The sequence below is a fragment of the Gastrolobium bilobum genome, unplaced genomic scaffold (assembly GCF_033153095.1).
Source record: "Gastrolobium bilobum isolate Gb01-03AN ecotype WA unplaced genomic scaffold, APGP_CSIRO_Gbil_v1 utg4377, whole genome shotgun sequence".
NCBI classification, from domain to species: domain Eukaryota; kingdom Viridiplantae; phylum Streptophyta; class Magnoliopsida; order Fabales; family Fabaceae; genus Gastrolobium; species Gastrolobium bilobum.
Genome location: NW_026895684.1, coordinates 689,176 through 715,063, shown reverse-complemented (window position 1 = coordinate 715,063; position 25,888 = coordinate 689,176). Strand labels below are relative to the sequence as shown.

Genomic DNA, 25,888 nt, shown 5'->3' with positions numbered 1-25,888 from the left:
AGATTATTAACAACGATTTAAGTTAAAGAGAATTGTCTAATTTATTCCATGTTATCTTTTCAAAATGTATAAGACAATCTTTATACTTGTTTACATTTGTAAGATGACCTTCTTGATTAACGTTTGTTTATTCAAAATTTAACGGAAATCCCCACATGCTAATGACTATCACATGTTTTTATCTAAATTAACAATCATGTGATTGACACATGATAATTTCTGTCAAATTATAAAAATAAAATAAACTTGACCAATTCAACATTTAAATTATAATTAATTATTAATAAATCCAGATATTAAATCTCAAACAATTAGAAAAAATAGGTTTCTAATTAAATTACAGACTGAAAAGTTTGCACTTAAATTCTTTTTTCATAAATATAAAATATATTAGAAAATTTGAGCTTTCAACTTTAACCTGAAGATTGGGCCTAAAGATTTGGAAAACTGCCTATTGAACTTGATAATATATAATAATGGATTGTTATTTCAAGCTTGTCCTCTAATTATTTTTTAATTCACGCGTTATGTTTTATTTTTGTGTGTTAGTTTTTTTTTAACTCTGTGCTTGCATGCATGGTCTGTCCCAAGCTAAGATAAAGGAGGAGGGTTGGCGTCAGGTGCAGCGAACCGGCCATAAAAAACAACTATATTTTTATGTGATGAACCCATATGATTTTTCATTGGGGCGTACCCTTCATAGCGAGGCGTTGCATCGGGTCCCGGGTGTAGCGAAAAATGGGCTAGGGTTCTTGCCACAAGGCAAGGCGCTGCATCGGGCCCGGGGTATAGTGAAAAATGGGCTAGGGTCCTTGCCCCAAGGCAAGGCGCCAGGTCTTCACCCGAATTTGGTGAAAAGTATGTCAGGGTCCCAACACGCAGATGGGCGAGCGTGGCAGGCAAGCACAACCCAGGGGTTAAGGATGCGATTGGAAAGCTGGAACATAGAAACCTTAACGGATAAATTGAGGGAGTTAGCAGATGTTTTTACTAGAAGGAAAGTGAATATTGTTTGTTTGCAAGAAACTAAGTGGGCTGGAGAAAAGGTCAAGGAAGTGGATGGAACTGGTTTCAAGTTATGGTACACAGGTATTAACAAAAGTCGAAATGGTGTTGGAATTATGATCGATAAAAGTTTCAGAGATAAAGTTATGGATGTCAAAAGGAAATGCGATAGGATTATTCTGGTTAAGCTTGTAGTGGGTGATTTAATCCTGAATATCCTCAGTGTGTATGCACCCCAAGTTGGATTGCAACCAATTGATAAAAGCCAATTTTGGGAAGACTTGGAAGAGATTTTGAGGGGAATACCTCGAGAGGAGAAGATTTTCTTAGGAGGAGATCTAAATGGTCATGTTGGTAAAAGCAATGGAGGTTTTGATAGAATTCATGGAGGTTTTGGCTATGGGACAAGAAACGAGACTGGAGAAGATATCTTGAATGTTGCACTAGCCTACGATTTGATGCTAGTGAACACCTTTTTTTCGAAAAAGGGAGTCACATCTAATCACATATCATAGTGGCCAAAATCGTAGTCAGATTGATTTCTTTTTGGCTAGAAGAGAAGATAGAACTTCTTGTGTCGACTGTAAGGTCTACCCTGGAGAGTGTGTCGCTACGCAACATAAGCTGGTAGTCCTGGAGGTTCGGTTCTACAAAGTACTTACAATGAGAAAGATGGCTAAGAACCCGAGGATAAGATGGTGGAAGCTTAAGGAGGGAAAAGAGAGAGTTCAATGAAAGAATGTTGCACGAAGGACCTTGGGAGTTTGATGAGGAGCAAATGCAATATGGAAGGAGATGGCTAAGTGTATTCAAAATATGGGAAGGAAAGTGTTGGGAGAAAGCAAAGGAAATGGATTTCATACAAAGGAAACATGGTGGTGGAATGGAGAGGTGCAAGAGGCAATTAAACATAAGAATGTGTGCTTTAGATCTTTGCATAAAAGTTCCAATGAAGAGAACTTGCAAAAGTTTAGATTGGCGAGAAAAAATGCAAAGAAAGCAGTGCGAGAAGCTAGAGGCAAGGTTTTCGCTGATTTGTATAAAAATCTTGGGAGCAAGGATGGTGAAAAAGGTATATATAAACTTGAAAAAATAAGGGATAAGAAAAGTAAAGACCTCACCCAAGTTAGATGTATCAAGGATGAAAATAAAAAAAATTTGGTGAGAGATGAAGATGTAAATGAAAGATGGATGAACTACTTCAACAAGTTGTTTAATGGGGATGGAGATATAAGCGATGTGGACTTGGAGGACGCTTATGATGATTTGAATAGAAGATTTGTGTGCAGAATTAATACACATGAAGTTAATGAGGCTTTAAAGAGGATGGAGACTAATAAAGCCTTGAGACTTGATGGTGTCCCTATTGAAGTGTGGAGAGGCCTGGGGGATGTGGCAATAAAATGGTTGACCAATCTTTTCAATAAGATTCTTTAGACAAATACGATGCTTGATGCATGGAGGAAAAGTATTTGTGCCTATCTACAAAAACAAGGGGGATATACAAAATTGTTCAAACTATAGAGGCATTAAGCTAATGAGCCATACTATGAAGTTGTGGGAGAGGGTTATTGAGCATCGCTTGAGGAAAGATACCAAGATTTCTGTAAATCAATTTGGATTTATGCCAGGAAGATGTACCATGGAAGCCATTTTCTTGATGCTACAACTAATGGAAAGATATCGAGAAAAGAAGAAGGACTTACATATGGTGTTCACAGACCTTGAGAAAGCATACAATAGGGTTCCAAGGAAAGTTTTATGGTGGGTTCTGGAGAAGAAAAAGGTACCATCAAAGTATGTAAAGGCAATCAAGGATATGTATGATAGGGCTACTATATGTGTGAAAGCTTGTAACAGAACATCAAGTTATTTTCCTATCACGGTAGGTGTACACCAAGTGTCAGCTCTAAGTCCTTATCTCTTTTTGCCTTAGTTATGGATGAACTAACAAAAGATATTCAAGAGAAAGTGCCATGATGTATGCTTTTTGCAGACGATATTGTGCTTATTGATGAGAGCAAGGATGGTGTTAATAGAAAACTTGAATTGTGGAGAAGCACATTGGAATCTAAAGGATTCACATTAAGTCGAAGCAAGACTGAGTATATGAAGTGTGAGTTTTCTCTGGTAAGAAACGTAGACCAAGATCTCGTGCATCTAAGTGGTCAAGAGGTACCCAAGAAAGACTCTTTTAAATACTTGGGCTCCATTTTGCAAAAAGGTGGAGAGATTGATGAGGATGTAAATCATAGAATCAGAGCAGGGTGTATGAAATGACGCAATGCATCTGGGTTTTTGTGTGACCGCAAAATCTCCCTTAAGTTAAAAGGAAATTTCTATAAAACAGCAGTAAGACCTGCAATGCTATATGGAGCTGAATGCTGGCTAGCACATAGGCAACATGAGCATAAAATGGGAGTAATAGATATGAGGATGTTAAGGTGGATGTGTGGTTATACGAGGATGGATAAGATAAGAAATGAAGATATTCGACGAAAGGTAGGAGTACTACCGGTGGCTGAGAAGATGAGAGAACATAGATTGAGGTGGTTTGGGCACGTAATAAGAAAGCCCCTGAAAGCTCCCGTAAGAATAGAAGTTTGTTACCAAGAGCTCAACACAATAAGAGGTAGAGGTAGACCGAAACTTACTTGGGGGAAGATAGTAAAACAAGATTTAATGGAGTGAGATATAGATTGGCGGATGGTATGCCTTAGAATGGAATGGAGAAAAACTATAAGCATGATGGAGGGTTAGACCCGTTGTTATTCCTATGTTCGAGATGGTCCCTTTTTAGTCCTTTTCTCCCTCTTCTTCTTTTCCCTTTCTTTGTTACTTTTATATATATATATATATATTATTCTATTTATTTATTTTTATTTTTACTTTTATGTTTCTTTTTTCAACCTTTTTGTATCTTTCATTTGGGTTCATCTATCACCGACTCCAATTAATTTGGGATAAATGTGTTGTTGATATTAGTTTTTTTTTTAACAATTTGAGTGTTCATTTTAGTTTTATAAAATAAGCTCATACTATTTATTTTACACATAAAAGACCAACATCAAATAAGTGCTTTTTTATTTTATTTTATTTTTGGAACTAAAAGGGTTCACTAGATGCGAACCCTAAAGAAGATCCAGGCACTGCCAGTTACGACGTCGCAGGATATCGAACGGCTGAGATATAACTGTAAACCAAACCTATTAATCAGGGAATAAGGTGTACCGTAGCAGATTACTACTAGTGTTGTACCTTGTGAAATCTCATCATCTGAATCGTGAAAGAGAGAGGTATCAACGCGAGATATAGAAGCAAGCCCTAAGCGTTAGAGAGAAAGCTGAAAAACACTGTGATGGCACTCTCTGCTCGTCTCTTTTCCAAATCCAAGTTGGTCTGTTTATAATCTCTCATTTCTTCTCTTTTTTTTATTTCCTTCTCTTCCGATTAGCGATTGCATTTCTCTTTCATCTTCTCACTTCTGATTCTCTTGTTGTAATGTTGGGATCTGCATTTTTTTCTCTCTCACAAAATGCGCTGCAATATCTGATTATCTATCTCAATATTTAGAAAATCAAATTACGTCAAAATGAGGGAATTTTCCTAGATTTGAAGGCTTAATTAAAGATATAGTTTGTTAATTTTTTTCTGGCATATTAGATTAGGTTATTCTTTTTTCCCTCAATTTTATTGATCGTGGCAGTTACGTTTTGCACTTAGGTATGTGCAACTAGAACTAGTCAATACATTGAGTTAATGATCCCTGATCATCATCATCGTTTGAAAAAAATGATGTGTTGGAGCTCGGTCATATTGAGTTGCTTAATCGTCTGTGAAAATAAATGATATCGTTGAATGATATATTTGCAGCGTTATAAAATTTTTTTTTCATGCTTAAGCACACTAGTTAGTTAATATGTATAACTTGGTTATTAATTCAAAAGTGACGGGCTATGTGATCTACCTATTGATTTTTTGGCCATCTCCTCTTCTTATAGGTCTATGGTAGTCAAATACTTCTGCAGAAGGAGTATGCTGTTCCTGTTCGTCGCTTTGCTAAAGAGTCTGAGCCTCCTAAGCTTAAGGGAGATGGTGAGTTCTCCTGTAGTGTGTGTTGTATTATTTGTTGATATTTCCTTCATTGAGTTAATCACTGGGATTTTGGGTTCGAGATAGCCACGGGCATGCTGGTGTTTTGTTAACTTGTGGGTCTATAGCTTCCCACTTCCTTAGTTAAAGAAATATCATGCTATATGCTTCTCTGTTTAATCTAGTAGTCAGATTTTTAGTAGTTTGTCTAACTGTGTATGCGTGCGTGCAACTCAAGTTGACTTTATGTTAAATACACACGAAAACATGTACTTTGATCTTTTAATGGATTTTTTATTTTTTTATGTCACTTTCTGACAATGTACTGTTAATTGAATGGGAAAAGAGATGCTGAAGAACGTTTTTGTGGAGGTGAAGAACAAATTTGAGACAGCCATAGGAATATTAAAGAAGGAGAAGATCACCATAGATCCAGATGATGCGGCTGCTGTTTCTCATTATGCAAAGGTCATGAAAACAGTTAGAGAGAAGTGAGATTCTGCTTTACCTTATTATTTTATCAGAGTCTTTCTGCTTAATATATTGTTGGTTTTTATCTTGTAATCTTGCAAACATTTGTTGTCCCTTTTTTAAAAGTTTTAATTATGTTGTGCCTACAACTTGTGCATTCTGCAGGGCAAACTTGTTGTCAGAGTCCCAAGAAATCCAATCTACCATTGACATAGAGACACAAGATATTCCAGATGCTCGAACTTATCTATTGACACTGAAAGAAATAAGAACCAAGTGTGTGATGGTCTATTCTACTTTCTTCGTTTTGTAACTAGATGTGCTTATTGATATATTATGCATGTCCTTTTACTTTTTTGTTTAAACCAAGTTCATTATTATTGTTATTATATGCAATATGGTTCTTTCAATTCAGTTTACCTTTTTGACTTAATGGTCAAATAGTTCTTTTGTTTTCCTGAAAATTGTGACTACCCTAACTTATTTATCGGGATTTACCTGATTAGTTATCTTTTTTCAAACTTTCGAGTATGTGTATGTTTTATATATACAAATGAGAGGAAAGGGCAACATGATACAAACATCCTTGCTTCAGGATGTCTTGGGTTCTCTTTACATGAGCTCATATATTTATGTGTACATTCTTTTACAGGAGAGGTCTTACTGATGATATTGGTGCAGAGGCTATGATGATGGATGCTTTAGAGAAAGTTGAAAAGGAGTTCAAGAAACCTCTACTGAGAAATGATAAGAAAGGAATGGACCTTCTCTTGGCAGAGTTTGATAAGATCAATAAGAAGTAAGTTCAGATCCCTAGATCTCTTTTTGATATATGGCCTAACATCTAGATTCTTGCCTTTGAAGATTTTCATCTGTAACTATTTTATTTCACTTTCATGGATTGTTAGCATGGGATTCTTTCTAATTCTTTAATGATTTTATAAATATTTTTCTCTGGTTGAGTGGCATTTACCACCTTCATGCTATTGGAAAATGCTCATTTCATCTGACGGTGAAGAGGAGAAAATTTTACTGAGTAGAAGGAAGATGTCCGTTGACTCCTCTAACATACAAATTTTTATGTATTTTTGTTCTTTTAAAAATATTGAACCTTGCATCACATTGGTACTTGTTAGGGAATTGTATAGTCTACTCTTTGTTGGTTGTAATTGGCCTACTTTTTTGGCTGAGTATTCAATTTGTTGTTTAAATGCCTAATTCACTAGTGAGGATTCTGAAGTGTTTAATTTAATTCTCTGCAGTTGAGAAGAATGAATAACTGGGTTATAATTACTTTTGTTCTCTTTTTTGTTTTTCTCCTTTCTTCCACCTTTGGTGGTGCCACCTTAGACTTGGAATTCAAAAAGAAAATCTACCAAAGTACGAAGAGGAGCTAGAAAACAAATTAGCCAAAGCACAACTAGAGGAGCTGAAGAAGGATGTTCTTGAGGCAATGGACACTCAAAAGAAGAGGTATTACTCGTGACACCTTTTCTTACTATTGGTTATTTTTTTTCTCTTCTCCATTCTCTTGATGCTTTTGTACCCAGATCACCTGTGATATATGCCCATGATAGTTTTCTCTATTTCATACTTAATTTTAACTCCTAAGATAGCAGTATATAATGATTCCTGGGCTTTTCCTAGCATTGTTGGTTCATGGCTTTTGGATTTGGAATAATGAATATGACATGGTGACCATTAGATTTGTTGGAAATAGTAATATTGTATTTCTCTCCTACTCTTAGAAACTGTTTACTCGTGTTTCTAGATGCAGTTGGATAGAAATTTTAAACCATTTTAAGATTCATTTTTCCTGTCTGTTTGCCATTTCAGGGAGGAATTCAAGGATGAGCCTGAATCAGTTGATGTCAAAACTTTGGACATCCGAAACTTCCTTTAAAATGTCTTCACGATGTTTGCATACATTAGAAATTATTGCATTTGGATAATGGTGAAGCCGTGTTTCTTCAATAAGTAGACACCACTGATTTTGAAGTGCAACACTGATGCCAGTTTGAAGATTCTTGAGTTTTCAAGGTCTTTGTATTCCAAATTCCAGCTTAAAACTGGAAGTTGAAGAGATCAAATTTTCGAAAATTTTCTTTTGCCAGGTTGTTTCAAGTATTTATTCTTTTTGATATTATGGTTGTTCCCAATTCATATGGCATCCATTGACTAATCGAAATTCCGCGACCCAGGTAACTCAGCATTTAAAATAAAGTATTTCATATACCAAAAAAGAAGTTTGTGATAAATTGTCATATTATATTGCACCACTTTTTCTGGTTTTGAGCATGCAAGTTTACAGATTCACCTTGTGGGTTTTTTTGCAGATTCTTTGACTGAGTGCTTTACTAAGTAGTTCCAATTTTCGTTATTCTTGAACAAGTGTGATGACTGCCATTTGAAAGCTAATTGAAACTGAATCTGAGCATCTGCCAACGTTTGAAAATATCCCTCTTAAATTATTATAGAAAAATATTGGGAATATATATTCCTCTTAAAATATTCCAATTTTATCTTATGTATATAAATAAAAATGGGTGGGATCTATTAGAGAGAAGGAAAAAAAAGTGGATTTCTAATACTATTTTAAACACATTTTTGTGGTAAAATATTTTAAACATTTTATTATTTCATTATTTGGAATTTAAGTAGAGGATTAAACGGCTTTTTCTCTTTTGGTTAGTACAATTTGAATACAAAATCGATGGAAATTGTTAAGTTGTGTTGGAGGAGATGCTGTGCAATGAAGTTTTGATTTTTATTAAAGGGTTTCTTTTTATAGATAAGATCTCTCATGCCATAACTCAACAAGTGGCAGATCTCGTAACATGTTAAAAAAATAAAAAATAAATAGAAGATAACACAAATTTTGATACCTTACAACAACAGAAAACAATCTCTAATATGAGAAAATGATTTTCCTTTATTAAATTGAGCAACTTAAAAGTCAAGCATCGAGTGTGTAAATATGAGAAATATTTATGGTACTACTGTTGTATTATTCACTCAGCGCATGCATGAAAATGAGAGAAAATATTTTTTTTAACCAAGTGTCACTTGTTGAATTGCAGTACCTACTACAGAAGTACAGATGATCTCGTAAATATGACTAAATATGTCATGGTCCTTAACATTCTAGAAATAAAAAGAGGATAAATTCATTTAAATTTGCGTACAAAATATTTTTTTTTCATTGTAATTATTGAATTATAAAAAGTAATTACTATAAAGAGCACCTCAAAATATTAAAATAAAAAATGATGCATAAAAAACCCGACAAATTTCTCAAGAAAAAATCTTGTAAAAGTAAAACTAATTACGAATAAATAATTTTGTGTATCATGGATTTGCATTTGTCATTTAACATGACACGATAAAGTTTTTTACACACACCATTTTGTGGGCTCCACATTTTTTGAAGAAAAAAGAAAAAGAAAAAATTACGGCACGCAAAACGAATCTCTATAACCTTACACAATCACTTTTCTTACGAGATAACTATTATAAAACCCATCATTAAATACGGTTATACGGGGAAAGAACTCAAGAAACTTCTTGCAAAGTTTCTGGAGTTAGAAAAAAAAAAAAAAGACAAGTGAAGAGGTAAGTTAGTACATTTGCGGTTAGTTTTGTGAGTGGTTGTCTGTTCTCCTAGTTTTGATGTCTCTGCAAGTTCATATTAATCTTCTGACACCGCTTCGAAGGATTGGTTTTGTTCATAACGCAAACTGTTTCCCTTTTCATTTTCACCATGCCGGAACCTCTACCTTACTCTCTTTTCCCTCTTTACCACCACACACCAATTTTTGCTTTCGTCCATCAACAACCGTCATCTCCGCCATGACGGCTGAGCAGCCACCTGAGCCTCCATTGAGGATGGTGGCTGTTTTTGGCCATGGAACAGTCAGCCCTCTCAAGTCTGCATCCTGGGAAGAAGTTATGCTTCACACTGTTAAGTATCCTCACTCTTCACCTAAACTAGTTTTCTTTTTCTTTTTCTTTTTAACGGTATTTTGATCTGTTATTGACTTTGATTTAAATGAGTTTGATAAGTGAGTTATAATAATACTTTTGTTTTTAGTGAATCAAAAGAGTTTATGTTTGTTCTATGAGTAGTGTGATTAATTTTTTTAATTGGGTCCAGTGTCATTAATATTCCCTTTTACCAGGCAAAAAGATTGAAATGGGTTGATGAAGGATATGAACTTCTTGTATTTACTGATGAATGTATTCAATCTAATGGACAAATGGCCATGAAACTCCAGAGAGAATTACTAACGGCTGATATATTGGTTATTGTTGCTGTTACAAACAAAGAATCAATCAAGTGGATTGAAATCAACAGCCAAAGTATTGAAAATGTAATATGCTTTGACTCTTCACCAGATTTGAAGAACAAATTAGGAGGCTATGATGTTCACAGTGAAGTGAGAGGAAATATATTTGGAAATCTGTTGGGAAATTCTCATTTAGATAAAACTAAAGAGTCATATGAAGTAGTGAGAACTGTATCTGAAGCATGGGATCGACATAGTTCTGATGACATAAGGTTCTGTTTGCTGGTGCTAATCAATGCTTATATAAGACCAGTTCCAGTGTTGAAGAACTTGAGAGCAAAGGGTTTTTCTACCCTGAACTGTATGTTGAGGAACTGTGGTCGTCAGGTACTTAACTGCTTGTTGGATCCCAATTGTAGAAAAGCTCTTCAATGCTTGAATCAGTGTAGCCCTGTTGATCAAGTATGTAACTATCGATGTATTGCTTCATATGAAAGTGAAATTTTAGAAGCCTTTTCACTTTGTGTATTACAGAAAAACAACTGTCTTGAGTTGGAAGCAGAAGTCCCTGACAAGCCATATGTGCCGTCAATGGTTAAGTTTCGGGGGCAGAACTTAAGTTATGAAATGGCAGAAGATTTGTTTGTAGGTTGGTTGGGGAGTCTGCAATGGAGCTGGCGGGTTTTAGCAGGGCAGAATCCAGCATATGATCAATTTCCATGCCAATACCAGCTATTCTATAGGGGAAAGGCAAAAGGGTCATTTTGGTATGAACCAGTATTTCAGGTAAAAACATTAGAAGGCCAAATGGTATGGAGGAGGAGAAAATATAGGGTTAAAAGGGGTAAGATACCTGGTACATTCTATTTCAGTGTATTAGATAATGGAGTTGTTTCAAATGAGTTTTGGACAATTGTGGATGTAGCTGATGATCTTAGTTGGGGTTTGTTCCACTATCATGGAGCTGCTCGAGCTGCAGGACAGTCTTATACTGGGGCAGTACTTGTTAGTCCAGATGGAGCATTTCCAAATGAGAGAGAGCGGACAAGAATAGTTGGTGCACTAGAGAAATGTGGGATTAAAGAGTGGGAGCTATACTTTGTTGACAATTGTTCATGCATAGATCCTCCTTTGGGAATTCCAGAGGGTTCAAGTTTACATGCTATAGTCCATATTGATGATCCAAATTGGATTCCCGTCTGATTGATTGTTAGTGCCCGAAACATATAAGAATTTGTAATATTCTCGTTCTGGTTACATCCGGCATATCTCTAGGTTCAATGTTTAATGCAAATTAGATTTATTCTGTTGCTGCTCACTGTCGCGAAGTTGCTGAGTTGAAATCACCTGGTTGCCAGTGCCTATGAAGGAAACATGTATATCATATAGTTCTAGGTTGCATGTTGAAACGTGATTCGTAGATTGGAAGAGGGGAACTAAAGTTTACCTCGATTATGTGAAACGAACAGATTCAAGCATGTATGTTTTATAAAAAATGAAGTATCATTATTGACTTTCTATATGAATATCTGATCATAAGCCTCCCACTTTAGATCGCTGTGTTCACTTAACGTTGGGAACCTATGGAGTATTAATACAGATGACACGCAACAAATTTAAAAGTATTGCACTTTTCTTCTTTTATATATTACAAGTTGAATATATAATTATGAACATTTTATAAGTGTTTATTACCGAATTTCAAATTAGAAATCCAACAACTACAGAAATCCGAACAGATCTTCAGATCAGATTAATCGCCTATGAGAGATAAATTTTCTCGGAAAGGAAGTGTTCCCAACATTCATATAGTCGTCCACCAAAGGAGAAAAAACTGGCAATGGCCTCCTATACTCTACCAACTGTGGTCATGCACTGAATGATATGTGGATATATTCCTCTTCAGCTGTTGCATTTATGTCAAATACTAATAATACATCAATGTTGTCCTCTGATTTCTTTGATGAAAACATCAAGAAGAGAAAAAAGCATCGAGTATAGCGGTATTACAGAATCCTGTACTCAAATTTATAAAAACAATTGCTCTCGGCCACCAAGACCGGGATCTGTGGGTTCTTGTCTGATGATTCTTTCCCTCGTTTTCAATTTGGACGTTTACTTTGCTCTATATCACCGTTTTGACTCCTGTCCAGGACTAACAATACCTGGAATCATGGTATTATCTATGATGGTTCTTATCATAGTCAAGATCTTTTCCTTTTACTTGATTTATGGTTGTGGTTGTCTTTACCACGCTTTTTGTCACTCTTATGACTTCCCTTCTCTTTTTCAGGCTTTCCTACATTCCGACTGGACTTCACACTAATAAGACCACCTGTGGGTATATTTCCTCCATTGTTTTGTATAACATTCTCAAAGCCAGATTCTCCATCTTCAATTGCATACTGCTGGAACAATTCAGGAGTAAAGAGTGCTTCCGTTTTTGACTTCATGTCATCCTATCCAATAATAATCATTTAAGTTAAGAGCTAAAAACAGGTGGTGTAAACAAGAAAGGATGCAGGTTTGGGTAGGATCTTCAAAAAAAAAAAAGAAGCAACAGATGAAGCTACATACCTCAACTTGTTTAGCTGCATTGTTGAGATCTTCGTCCAAAGAGACACTATGAGGTTCCATGACAATCTAGTGACAATAGAACAAAATCCAGAAAGAGGTAAAAGAAAAGAAGGCGCAAAATTAAAGGATGATAAAAATGGGAGCCACAAAATAGTAGAATTTACGTCCCTAAACACATTGCAATACATGCATGTGAGGAGTTCACTAACCAAACTTGGCTATGAATTCTAGTGAAAACATCCAAGCCATGGAATACACAAGGTAACCCAGTACTAAGAAACTTACTTCTTTCAGTCGTGGCAAGGTTGATTCAATCTCCTTGGATGCGAGGCCATTTAGATATTTGTAGAACTTCTTCATAACCTTTATAAATAGAGACAATATTTGTTGCCTTTCCAACTTCGTTTGTCCCTGTTGAACGAAAGGGCAAATAAGAGAATGCGATTACATCTTTTTGTAAAGGCACCAATGGGGGGAAGACATGAAACGGGAAGAATACTTTCACCTCAGGAAAAAAAACAAGGTGGTGCACTTGAAACACAAACAATATCAAGCAATGGATTTAAGAGTGATTCGTTAATTTGAATGAATATCATGCACAAGAGACAAGTGAACAAGGCATGTGAGTGTGATATTTCACTAAACAAACTAGTAAGTTGACAAACAGACCTCAATGTACGAAATGTTCTGGTTCTGCAGACCAATGCAGAGTAACACTGAAGCTTGAGCATATGACAATGTAACTGGAAGCTTTTCTTGGAAGTACAGATGTGTAAGGGTGGGAACTAAATCCAAAATCTGTCAAATAAAAAAAAGGTCAAGATCATACTTAAAAGCACTTCAAATCGCAAACACAGGTATTCAAAATTGTTATATCACGGGTCTAAGCTTGGCAATATTACATCACAACTTCAACAGTCTGTATATGGTGCATAATGTTTGATGTAACATTAGCCCACCACCGCAAATCATTTTAAATGCCATTCAACTTCACGCAGAACATCGTCTAATTTTCTGATTTTGTTCCATCACAATTCTCACATATTCATGCCGATGCATGTGATGCAAACTCAAGTGAACAACCATGCCAAGTTAAATGACACTTACTTAAGGTAAGAATGTATTAATTTCCACTCATCATTTCAAGTTACTATTGAAGCTTAAATACTTTTCTGTTGACCACGATTTTTTTTACTTTTTTTTTGGGTGGGGGACGGGGATGGAATTCTACCTTAAAAATTTAAAACCTTTTTTAACAAAAACATAAAATGAGACAATCTCGAAGGGAGTGAGAACCGTTAAGAGTACAGAACAGACAATTTTCAATTACCATTAGACATGTCATCATCAAGACACCGTTTAGAAAAACTGATTAGTATCAAACCCATCACTTGAGATCTTACCAGATGAAAGTCAGCAAGATTGTCAACATAAGCCTCTAGGCGCTTCATGTCATGGGGTGATAAATATTCTCTAACTGACTCCAAAAATTTATCAGAAGTAGTCTTCGCAGGTTCTTGTTTCGTGAAATTGATTTTTGGATCTATGATGCTGGAAAATTATCAATATAATAATAAGCATATAAAAAAATGGAGAAGTAATAAAGGGATAGAGATCCAGCCAAGTTCAAGGAACTCTAAAGGTCTAGCTTTTAAAATATTCACGTCTACATCTGAATTCTAATCAATGAGTAAGATTATGCAAAAGCTTTAGAACTTTATGGAAGGATAAAAACATGAATTTAACTTTTCATTTCTCAGACCAAAATAAACTTCCCTTCATAAAATAAAGTGCTGATTGAAGGGTAATTGTGGTATCTTGTAAAATACATGTGATCTTTCCTTCTTTATTATAAATTGAAAAAAAAGAAGCAATTCTCATTTTGCATAATACACATATAAAACAGACTGCTTATTTCCATTTCATGCACAAGTCTGTCTTATTTTCAAATATATTATTTCACAAGACATGTGATCTTTCCTTCTTTATTATAAATTGAAAAAGAAGAAGCAATTCTCATTTTGCATAATACACATATAAAACAGATTGCTTATTTCCATTTCATGCACAAGTCTGTCTTATTTTCAAATATAATATTTCACAAGACGTCAACAGGGAAGGTAATCATAGGCAAAAACAGAAGTGAAAAAGAAATCTTTATGGTACAAGAAAAATAAAGTGAAGTTGAAGTCAAGTTCCTTTCTTTAAAAAAAACAGAGCTCCTCTCGGGTGTACTCCAGTAAATCTTGATTCCTGTTCCTTATTCATTACCCAAATAGGGACAACTTTATCTTTGCTAATCTCCTTTGGAAGTCTGAGGTCTCCTAAGGTGAAGTCCTTCATTTAGATATGCAGATCACACAAAGCTATATCTCCTAATATTTGTGTTGTATATTTTTTCCTAATTACGAGATTAGCAGTCATGTATTTTATACTCTTCAAATGCTAGATACTTAGGCATAGAGGCGTAGACTTTTCGATATTCTTGGTGAATGTGTCATTTCAAAGGTTTAGGGAGGAATAAAGAGGTCAGGATTCTTCAGCAACGCATAATGTATTCCAATCATTTGGTGCATATGGTAGGTGAAGAATGCAGGAGTTTTCAGGGACAATTTTGTTTTCCTACATTCACTTTTATGGATAAAGTAAAGTAATCTCAACCACTTTATGGTGCTCAGCTAATGGATATTCTAAAAGAGATTATATGGTAGACATGCGAAAAGACTAGCAAGCTTTGTTCTTGAATCGTCTTTCTAGTTTGCTTTGGTTTTTCGGTGTTTTGTGTGTTATATTTTCTTTTAGGAGCATATATTATCCTCTGCTTTTGTTCTTTATTTTTTCATCTAACAATACTTCTTTTATTCAAAAAATAAAATAAAGATGTGGAAAATCTTATTCATTAATATGATTTAATTGTCAATATTTCAATTACTCGAGGCCCTTTCAATTCAAGGAACTTCAAAATATCCACATCGATTTCTGAGAATCGAGAACAGTGAAACGTTAAATTATTAATACTAACCTCAAAGCAAGCTTGTATTCAATGCCACGAAAAGTGGAAGTCAGAAGTCTAGTAAATCTTTGCCTGAAATCTATAAATAGAGAACTAAATCATCAACAATTAACAAAATTAATCACAAATATCATAACAGCAAAGGTAGATGAACCCACCTTGGTAGAACGGACCAAAAAAGCCCAACTGATTTGATCCATCAACTTCAATTTCATCATTGTTTAAGGGTTTTAGAATCATACATGTATGCTCACCGGTCACAGCATTCTATCAAGTTGAGGGAACACTATGTTACTTAATCATAAAAATAAATTCAGTATCATAGTCTACTGCTTAAGAAAAAACAAAGCTTAACTGGAATCTGGCCAATGTAGAAGGGAGCAAATTTATGCTTCCTCCAAAAGCGAAAAAGGTCCAATGTTAGCCCAAATGAGACACCAATGTAGTGGAGCTTCTCTGGGCGTCTTTCACGCAGATGTACTAGCAAATGAGGAAGATCTGTTCTAGGTTTTATATTTTCTTCAAGTAGCGAAACCTGAATTCATAGTAGTATCATAATAAAGGTAACGCATATATTGGAAATATAAACATAAATTGATAGACTTATGAGCATAGACAATAACAATTCAAATATAGCTCATCATTCTTGCTCAAATTGCAGCCTTCACACTCACACTATGTTTGAACTCGGTCATTAAACACTATCTAAAAGCTAAAAGAAACCAATTATTAGAAAAGTGCTAGCACACATAAGCACGGACCTGTCTGAAAGTAATTGTCTTTCTGATGTGTTTCCAGTAATAAAATTGTTGAATATGAACAAGGACACATGGTAAACAAGGTTTATCAAGAACAGAGTATGATTCTTATAAAAGACAGAATTTTTACATAGAAGAAATACATCCCAGACACACAATGTATAGGGGCTTCCCCTTCCTCTCTGAGACACTTAAACAAACAGAACTATCTAAACCTGTTCCAAAAAGGGACTTTAGAGGTAACATACCTTCTCTGCAGCTTCTGTAACTCTAACTCGAGGAGCCTGCTCTTCATCTTCAACATCAATCTCAGAGATAGGAGTAAGTTGTCCTTCATAGTAACTGCAGACAGTAAATGATGGAAACGATTAATTGATGGTGTTCTGCATTTAACATCTGACATATTAAAGACTAAAATGAGCCCTATGTAACAGCATCTTTGGCGAAGTATTAATTATACCAGATGATTCATACAGAAACCAAATCATTTTTTTTGGTAGCCCCGTGCACGAGGCTCCCACCATTGTGGGGTCTCAGAGGGTTAGATGTGCACAGCCTTACCCTTACCCCACAAATATAGAGGCTGTTTCAGTGACTAGAACATATGACCACCAGGTCCCACGGCAGCAGCCTTACACTAGAAAATGGAGAGAGTATGCTGGAATTTTTTGTAATCAGACCACACAGGAATATATTTATACTAGTACAGAATTATTTGCAGTAATTACAATCTTAATTACAAGATGATTCAACTCCTAAATTAGTTCCTTGATTAGAGCACTAAATTACTGTACACAAAAATATCAGAGATATTTTCTACCACACAGTTGAACTTGAACCAAGGCTCGCCAAACCAAATCAATATTCAATTAAAAACTTTTGAAGAACGCTCAATGCTCATGGAACCTCGTGTAAAACAAAAGCTAAAATGAAAATCACTACAATCGAAGCAAGAAGACAACCATGCACTCACCGTATTAAAAGCTCAACTGCCTGTGAGCCATATCCAAGCTAAAATTAAAAAAAGAAGATAAAAAGTCAGAAGGGTATCGCAACCTTGGAAGAATCTGGTTAAACAAAGCCATATGCCAGAATATAGAAGTTACCCTCATGACACTCGGGTGTGTGGCGATGCGTACAATGCGAGCACCGGAAAGTGACGGGAAAACTGTGTCTCGGAATTGCTCACAGAATTTCCATGGTATTTGATCTCCAGAAGGTTGATGACCATCACTCAAACTTTTCATTGCTGACTGACGAGATATCTGCCCCTCAAGGGAAACCTGTAAATAGAAGTTATTGGACGTAGGAAGTCACAAAAAAAGGACAAGCTTCCCAAACAGAAAAAGGGACAATAAGCATAAACATCCATAGTATAACTACAAAGAACAGGAAATTACAAACTTAGTGCTAACACCAAACGAAAAACAAAAGTTAGAGTTGAGTGAAGGAAATAATGCAACCACCACAAAATTGAAATACTTCAAATATTCCTCGAATTACAAGTTCTGTGCAGCATGATAAAGTACAACGGCATTAAAACAAATCAGAAGTCATAAGCTAATACAGAAGCTTCTCATATCTGTAAAATACTGACAAGCAGTTAAGCACTATCAAGCCTCAATTTTTAAACAAAGCAAAACATAAGCTCGAAACATTTTAAATCAGTAAAAGATATTGTCCTAGTCTCTCGATGATCTCAGTACCAAAATATTTGTTTCGTACAGCCTCAATGATATGCTCTATGCTTGTTTGTTCGTAGTTGATCACAGCACAATAAACAAATCAACATTTTTCTCCATCATAATCAAGCAGTGTGAGGAAAAAAAAAACATACGGCAAAAAATGTAACTTCATATATTGGTATCAGCAAAAAAAAAAAAAAAACAAGAGATAATGAGTGACTAAAGAATTGGAGATGTTAGGCTCTGCCAAAACAGAGAAGGCAAGGCCAGTCATGGAAGTCAAGACAGGCCATACGCAGAAATGCAGCAAAAAAATAGGATGATTTAAGCCAAAGATGCAAACCTGGATGACACACAAAATATCAGGAAGTTGATTCTTTGATTCATCAACAGGTCCTGTCATAATTCAAGTCATGTCATTTTAAGCAAAAGAACAATAGTAGAATTACTAGAAAAAAAAACCATGTATACCAAGTAGTACAAATAAGTGGTGTGCTGGAGCATCTGCCATTAGTTGCAGATCATTTGGAGAATTCTTGTAATGTGAAGCAACGTATAAGGCCATCATTCGCTGCAAGAATCAAATATTTTAGTACAGCAAACACATAAAAAATATCACAAGGCATCCAACATCATCAGATAAATCTGGTTTTACCTGCAGAAATATTTCACTATCTCTGTGATAGGAAAAGAGGGTATCCCGATTAACATAGTATAGATCACACTCACTAGGTGGAGGTAACCTGATTTCAGGGTAAAGAACTGTAAATAAAGATAGACAAAAATGGTCTCATCTTCCAAAGAAATATAAGCTTGATATAACCTGCTAAGATGAGGGATGACATTTGAAACATCTAAGCAAAGTAGAGTGTTAAGCCAGCTTTCAATGGGATCCCCAGAAGCATATCTGATGGATTCACTCAGTTCTATTTTCTTAAACAGATGACCTGAAAGATAAAACTCAAAATTTAGCAATAACATGCATGCATTTTTATTAAATTTATGTATAAAAATCATTTAAGGGATCATTGATAAAACTCAAAATTTAGCATTAGCGTGCATGCATCTTTTTAAAATTTATGCATAAAAATGATTTAATGGATCATTGAAAACCAAAGAACTTAATTTCATAATCCACTTAGACTGAATTTCCATTCTGAACAGCACATGACATGCACATTGTTTATTTGAATTGACTTCTAAAAGCCAGAAGCATATAAGTACCAGAAACAGAGCCTTCTGTGCTCTTAGCAGACACGTGGCTTTTCTCTTCCAATTGCTGCAAAAGTTTTAGTGATAAAGAGCGTCCAGTACCTTCATAACTTTCCATGAGTTAAAAAAAAAAAAAAAAGTCTTTTCAGTAATAAAGTCACAACAGAGGTTAACTCTTTTAACTAAGAAACATTAAACTTGATTAAAAAGAGGAAGCAAACAGCTAATAATTCAGAAGGATTGATAATTCTCCATCAAAAAAATGATGTTTTTGGCATGATATATGTAAAGTTTCACCGTACGCAGAGGACTAGTCATACCCATTAACCGTAGAAGACAGGAAGATCAGATATGGGCCAAGCAAAGACTTCACCACCGGCAGTGGAATAGCAGCTGCTTCATCAACAACCAACAGTTCAACTTGCGAGAGCTTTTCATGCTCATGCGGCAGTATATACTGAGAAATAAAGATGGAAAACAAGCCCAGAATTACATTTACTTGTATCCTCACAGCAACAGTAAGTTTTCTTAACACCCATAATTTTTTTGAAGTCACATGCATTAATGCAGAAGCATTACCGACGAACATACCTGAATTGTCTGTCTGTGGTGCTTGTAAATATTGATCCTTTCAATAGCTTTCTTGAACTCAGGATTCACACTTCTCACCACATCGAAATCAATATGTTCCTATTCACATTGGAAACAGTAGCACTTTTATAAAACACCATTCAACTTTCTATACACAAACAGACCAAAAGGCAAAAGTGGTTGGGATTGATACAAATCAGGAGATAGAATATCAATTGAACTAAATAAAATCAATTTCCATTACCATAAAGCCCTTATATAAATTCTATTGCCACACACCCCCTTTCCCCCAGTAGATGAAGTGAAAAGGAGACCTTAAGACCCAAAATCATTAATCAATATGAATTAAACATTAACTTGGTATCTTACTGATTAACAAAGTAAATAGGTATTACGCGACACTTAAAATGACATTGGATATTCCTAGCACAGTGCCCTATATCTAGAAAGTTTTCATTTGATTTTTTCATGTATGACCCAGAATTTGATAAGTTTAGTATATATTCAGCAGTTGAATTTTTAATAAAATGGAAGAAATTGTGACAAGAGGTGGTTAAAGCTAGCTGCAGCACTAGGAATAAGCTATCACTTCTCAGTTCAATAAACTATATGTCAATACGTAATAGATTTTATCACAAATTTTAGTAAAAAAGGAAATGTTTAATGGGTCTGCCGAACTTGCTTAAATTGATTGAACATAAGATCATTCTGGTGCCCATTTCTGGTCAGACCCATGGCATGGGTATTTTATTCACACACTTCCCCTATTTTTTCTTATTTATCTTCTCTTCAATTACTCACTTTCAAGAGAAGAATATCCCTTAATTTCAAGGGGAGTAAAATAATAGCTTACGTATTTCATAATTTGTCTAGACAGTCATTAGAACTGGAAATTCTGCTTCCTCCACAAGTTGATAAACCAAATGTTCATAAATGGCCAAAAATGATATCTGAGTGGTCGTATGCTTCGTCAATATATTCCAGTTATCTTTTATCAATTCACAATTGATGGACGGGCATCATCTCATTGTATATTAATTAAATATAAGCAATTGCAGTGCTCTGCTCTAACTTACTTTAGAGCACATAAACTAATCCAAATATGTACCAGATTATAATTTAAATACACAATGAATCATTGGGAAATAAAATATAAATACAAATTGGCTGGACCAGTAAGCCAGTGGTTACTTACAACTCCAGTTCATGACCAAAGTTAAACTACCCAGTTGCCATCCTTAGAATTTTCACAACTAAATGTATCTTTATTAAGCAATAATTGTTATAGCTCTTAACAATGGGATATAACCTGTACCTTGTAGTCAAGTGCAGCAAAACCTTCGCGTATAAAGTCAAACAACGTATTCAAATTCTCAGGGCTGGGTGCGGTTACAAAGATATTTGAATACCTGCATAGATAATCTTCCAATGAGACCTTCAAAAAAATTGAAGTACAACTATCACATGAAAATATCTGTATGTCTTGAAAGCATAGTACCCCACAGCAATAGCTCCAGCAATTGATAAACCAAGAGCAGCTGATTTCCCACGGCCACGGGCAGCCAACAAGGCAACAATACTACGAAGTGTCTTGTCCAAAATTGCATCCAGAAAAGTGACAACAGCTTTTCCCTATAAACAGAAAACATATAAAGCTCACATCCACCACACAGAGAAACCAATTTGTTTGACCACAGTAGACAACGCAAATTTAAGAGGTAAACAATCCTACTTGGTCCAACGTGCAACACTTCTTAATCAATGGTCCAACGGGGAAATCTTCATTTAGTTGTTCTTTAAGATTCTTCAGGTCCTGTTCTGCTTCTGAGAGTCCCTCAGAGTCCTACAAAATCAATTCAGAGACAAACAATTACATAGTACTCCACCAAAATTTAAACAAACAAGCATCTTGCTTGGCTTCCAAGAAAGGGAAGGCAGAAGAAAATAATTCCTATTTTTGGCAATGTGATTAAAAAAAAGTTGCAAACCCAACTACAATTAGTTGCACGTTAGTATAGAGTTAGAGTGAGACTAGCATTTATTCAAATACTAAGGCAACAAATACTATAATTTACAAAATAAATAAATGTCTAATTATGTGCAAAATTACAAGTCTACATGTTAATAGAGAATAGTACCTCCAAAAATTATGGTAATGTCTTCCAATAATAAGTAAACATCTGACACTAACAATGAGAAATTTTGCACCCCAATATAAGACCAAAAGTGAATTTTAAAAAAAAAAAATACTTAACATTAAACCTCGACTAGCGAGGGTGGGGTGAGGGCAATTCTTGTATACAGAATTACCCTTGCATATTTGCAAAGAAACTATTTCTCGGATTCGAATGCTTGACCTTCCGGTCACAAAAGACCAAGAATGAAAATAATCAATAAAAATATCTTAAACCTTTGCGGTTATCACATACTTTCGTACTATCACCAAGATTTTGAAACATTTATCATATATTGAAAGCACAACAAATAGAAACACCTTCTTTCTAGATTCTTGAGGGAGGGAAAAGGACCTGTTTGCACCATAATCTTCCAAAACATCAACCGAGACACAATATATATTTAAAATCAGAATTAAAACATGGGGTAATATAAAAAACACAAAATTCGTTCTGCTAACTTTAAAATTAGGTCTTTTTATGCGCCCCCACCCCCAAAAAAAAATAAAAAAAATTCCCCCATACGTTAAATAAGTAACTAACAAACATGCCTTCGAACACAAAGCATTCGAGCCCAAAATCATGTGCAGTCCCCATCCAAAAAGAAGGGGAAAAAAGGAAATAGATAGTCAAAAATATAATGAGGATACCTCTTTAACAGGAACTTGGGTAATAGACCTTATGTGAGATGAAATTGGTAACACATTCAGCTCATCATCCATGACCACACAAGCCTTGCAAGAAGCAAGTGATAACAAAAAGCGTTCATTAAAGCGCCCAGTAGCCTCAGAGTGGGATTCAGTTCGGAATCTATCATGCACATCCTGCAATCAGTGAACCACGCAAAAGTTGAATTTAATGATACTTTTAGCAGAAGAGTAGCCCGGTAGGTAATGGCCTTATAGGCTACTCAACCATAGAAACATAAATTTCTGGCTTTCAGGCTTCCAAGTAAAGCACTTGGAGAATGAGAACAATGCAATCATTTTTATTGGACCACCAACTAAAATAATTAATTTTAGGGGCAAAATTTAATTTTCACATAAAATACATTTATTTTAGTGAAGCCTCAACCAAACATATAAGGCTATACATCCTTTGCGATTTACATGTTGTAAAACAGTTTTAGGTTTGAGAGTTAACTTGACAAAATGTGAACTTGTTCTAGTTGAGAAATGGAGTATTTAAAACTCCTATAGTTTTTTCTCCTTTTATTAAATGATGTATGCCTTTTGGTCAATTACTGTTATAAAATATTCTTATATAACAATTGAGAAAGCTCCAAATATTTCACGAAAGCTATTACCTATTAGATATAAAGAGTTGCCTCAAAAAATGACCAGTATCCTTTTTTGGTACAAAAAATAAATTTTATGAGAAGGGTGTGTAATATCTAATGAGAGTATTATGAACTCCAACAAATGCAATGCAAAAAAGAGAAAACAGAGAGAATATCCTGAAATCAAATTCCTATGCTCAAAGATCAACCGAAGAGGAGACTATAAAGATAGTACATAAGAACTCTTATAATTGACCAAATGAATTGAAAATTAAAAAAGAAAGGACTCAAATATTAATTTGATGAATCTACATTCATACCATCACCATGGTGTACAGACTGGTCAGCGAGGATAACGAACGAAGCAACAAAACAACCAAACCTCCTCCCTCAACTGTCTCTATCGTTCTTGCTAGGAGATTCGGTGTCAACGCCTCAAAATCCTAAAAGGAAAGACGGCAGAAAAATTGATTTATGTTGGAAAAATGGAAGGAGAAAGACAACCTAGAAGGCACAAGAGATTGAGCTAGAAGGAAGTGTAAGATACCTGAAGTATACACATCCCATAGGTATTACCCATAACTCTTTCCGAATCCTTATATAAACAATATTTTAATCCCCCACTTTCTACAAACAACGAAAATGGATCAACTTTCTCAGGATCCAAAAGACCCCTCTGCATCAATTTTTTAATCTGCTTCCCACGTTTCTTCCTATGACTGCATTCACAATCATCATCTTAATCAAGCTCATGTAAATCATCGTCCATAATAACTCAAACAAACCAATACAGCAGTATATCACAGTTTATTCACACAAGAGAGACTCTTATATATAGAACTTAGAACCTGCTTATTTCAAGCTTGTCCCTGTAACACCATAAAACAGTTGGCCTGGATTTGATCTGTGCCTTGCTAAGCATATAATGAAGATTTACAATCTGCGCACGGTAGAGACTGCATTTAGAACACTCAAATTGCACTGCTCTTAATTTCTTTGACGTTAAATGAAGTTTCCAAAATCATTCAAATTCTCACAAGCCTATAACTATAACGTAACTACAAAGAGAAATGGTGTTAGTTGTAAGAGCGAGAGACCTGGTCACGTGACTTGTCACCGATGATGACAAACATGGACCTATGCCTTGTTTTGACACCATTTTCAATGAGAGTTCTAATTCGCTCATCCACTTTCTTCCTCATTTCCCTGTTACGAAATTTAAGTTCTCACAAGTCAAAATCTCGCAAGGAACAAGGTAACGATAATAATTATAATCTATCAAATTGAAAATATTCCAATTCCAGCATTTCAAATCCATTATTTTAAAGTTGAATAATGAATCATCATTAATATCACAGTCGCTGCTGTATTAACGCAAACGCAAACCCATACATACACAATAACGGCAAGGAGAGAAGGAAGCGACACTGAGACCTGGATTAAATCGACGGCGGAGCTTGTATCGGAGACAGTGATAGACTCGGCGTTTGTGCGAGTGGGGGATTCGAGGAATGAAACAGAGCGTTGAGACTACAGCTTCCACTTTGTTACTTGTTATGTTAGGGTTTATGGAGGGGTTAAGGCTTATATATAACGGAAATAATTTTCTTACGAAATGGTTATTTCTATGTTGTAAAAATAAAACTGTAGGTGGGACTCGTAAGAGAGGAGAGAGAAAATAAAAGAAGTAGAATTTATTCTTTTATACATGTGTTGAAAAGTTAATTTTCTCGTGTAAAATCAAATAAATATAATTTTATATATAATATGAAAAAATGTGTTTCACTTAAAAGATGATAATTTTAAGAGAGACAGACATAGATAAAAAAAGAAGAGCGAGAGAAAAAAACCCAGTCTTTTTTTTTCTCACGGTCTATTTTTATTTCTCTTAACTTCTCTTTTAAAACTACATACACTTTTTCGTATATTATTCGCTATTGAGCCCCAATATCATTATTCATTTATTCAGTATCACAGTTCGCTCCTGATTTCCTACCGTTACAATTGTGAATTTCCTTCCTTTTTTATAAATGTATATAGGATTTACTACTTGTGCTTAGGAATGTAAACGAGCCTAGACTCGGCTTGCTTTAAGTTTAATTTAATCTGATTTGTTTAATAAATAGAACGAGTTCAAATATAAAAAACTTATTTAGCAAATAGTCTAAGTCTAATTTAATAAAGCTTGACTTGAAAGTCCACGATATATATTATTATAATAAATAATATATTTTTATGTCACTATATCATTATTCTTATTTTTTGTAATCCTACTTTTTTACTATTGTCTTTAACTTCACAGACAACTTATCAAACTCAGGTACTCTTTCCTTTATTCTTCTTTGAATATTATAATACAATAAGCTTTTGAATTTGGACAACTTATTCTATTAACAATGAAGTCATCGGGTTTTTTTGTGTGTGTTTTTTTCTGCATTGCAAGAGGCAGCACACATTTTCTTGATTTATTAAGTCATCATGAGCTGGATCAATATTTAAGAAAAAATTGCGGAACTCATTATTCGATTTTAGAATATATGTGGATTGAACGGGTTCTATGATTGTTTTTTCTCTGATGAAGGAGTACAGAATTTGATACATTTATAGTCTCAATATTTAGACATATGTGAGTTTGAAAAAATAATTTTATAATTATAAATAAGTCAAGTCAAGTCTTTAATTTTTTATAAACAGGCCAAGCCTAAAATTTAGCTCGTACCAAACTAATGAACCAAGCTAAACTCA

At 34.8% G+C, this 25,888-nt stretch overlaps 3 protein-coding genes across 3 annotated transcripts; 2 read left to right on the top strand and 1 right to left on the bottom strand.

The window, feature by feature from the left end:
• Positions 1–4,268: 4,268 nt before the first annotated feature.
• On the top strand, positions 4,269–7,731 carry LOC133290504 (probable ATP synthase 24 kDa subunit, mitochondrial). Its single transcript, XM_061488598.1, has 7 exons — positions 4,269–4,402; positions 5,007–5,100; positions 5,444–5,588; positions 5,734–5,844; positions 6,221–6,367; positions 6,919–7,041; positions 7,405–7,731. Exons 1-7 carry the CDS (start codon positions 4,364–4,366, stop codon positions 7,469–7,471), a joined length of 726 nt encoding a protein of 241 aa, XP_061344582.1. The 5' UTR covers positions 4,269–4,363; the 3' UTR covers positions 7,472–7,731.
• Positions 7,732–9,209: 1,478 nt separating this feature from the next.
• Positions 9,210–11,385, top strand: LOC133290578 (violaxanthin de-epoxidase, chloroplastic). The gene is made up of 2 exons (XM_061488679.1): positions 9,210–9,528; positions 9,747–11,385. The coding sequence occupies exons 1-2, from the start codon at positions 9,238–9,240 to the stop codon at positions 11,055–11,057; spliced, it is 1,602 nt and encodes a 533-aa protein (XP_061344663.1). The 5' UTR covers positions 9,210–9,237; the 3' UTR covers positions 11,058–11,385.
• A 329-nt stretch (positions 11,386–11,714) lies between these two features.
• On the bottom strand, positions 11,715–24,686 carry LOC133290315 (RNA cytidine acetyltransferase 1). Its single transcript, XM_061488401.1, has 27 exons — positions 24,578–24,686; positions 24,241–24,349; positions 23,992–24,083; positions 23,691–23,862; positions 23,464–23,586; positions 22,515–22,688; positions 21,423–21,533; positions 21,189–21,322; positions 21,006–21,099; positions 19,691–19,789; positions 19,420–19,556; positions 19,112–19,209; positions 18,711–18,834; positions 18,543–18,630; positions 18,359–18,458; positions 18,231–18,283; positions 17,309–17,485; positions 17,176–17,213; positions 16,451–16,544; positions 15,800–15,979; positions 15,603–15,711; positions 15,454–15,523; positions 13,835–13,982; positions 13,101–13,229; positions 12,717–12,842; positions 12,432–12,497; positions 11,715–12,313 (listed from the first exon to the last, which is right to left on the bottom strand). Exons 2-27 carry the CDS (start codon positions 24,343–24,345, stop codon positions 12,059–12,061), a joined length of 3,096 nt encoding a protein of 1,031 aa, XP_061344385.1. The 5' UTR covers positions 24,346–24,349; positions 24,578–24,686; the 3' UTR covers positions 11,715–12,058.
• Between the last annotated feature and the right edge of the window lie 1,202 nt (positions 24,687–25,888).

Bases quoted from the DNA above. Each gene is read 5' to 3' on its own strand.
- LOC133290504 (XM_061488598.1), top strand. From the start codon at position 4,364: ATGGCACTCTCTGCTCGTCTCTTTTCCAAATCCAAGTTG. The intron at 5,101-5,443 runs GTGAGTTCTCCT...GAATGGGAAAAG, and splicing joins TCCTAAGCTTAAGGGAGATG to AGATGCTGAAGAACGTTTTT. The intron at 5,845-6,220 runs GTGTGTGATGGT...ATTCTTTTACAG, and splicing joins CTGAAAGAAATAAGAACCAA to GAGAGGTCTTACTGATGATA.
- LOC133290578 (XM_061488679.1), top strand. From the start codon at position 9,238: ATGTCTCTGCAAGTTCATATTAATCTTCTGACACCGCTTCGAAGGATT. The intron at 9,529-9,746 runs GTTAAGTATCCT...CCCTTTTACCAG, and splicing joins AAGAAGTTATGCTTCACACT to GCAAAAAGATTGAAATGGGT.
- LOC133290315 (XM_061488401.1), bottom strand. From the start codon at position 24,345: ATGAGGAAGAAAGTGGATGAGCGAATTAGAACTCTCATTGAAAATGGT. The intron at 21,534-22,514 runs GTATCCTCATTA...TTGATTTTGTAG, and splicing joins CCCAAGTTCCTGTTAAAGAG to GACTCTGAGGGACTCTCAGA. The intron at 13,983-15,453 runs GTTAGTATTAAT...ATAATTTTCCAG, and splicing joins GAATACAAGCTTGCTTTGAG to CATCATAGATCCAAAAATCA.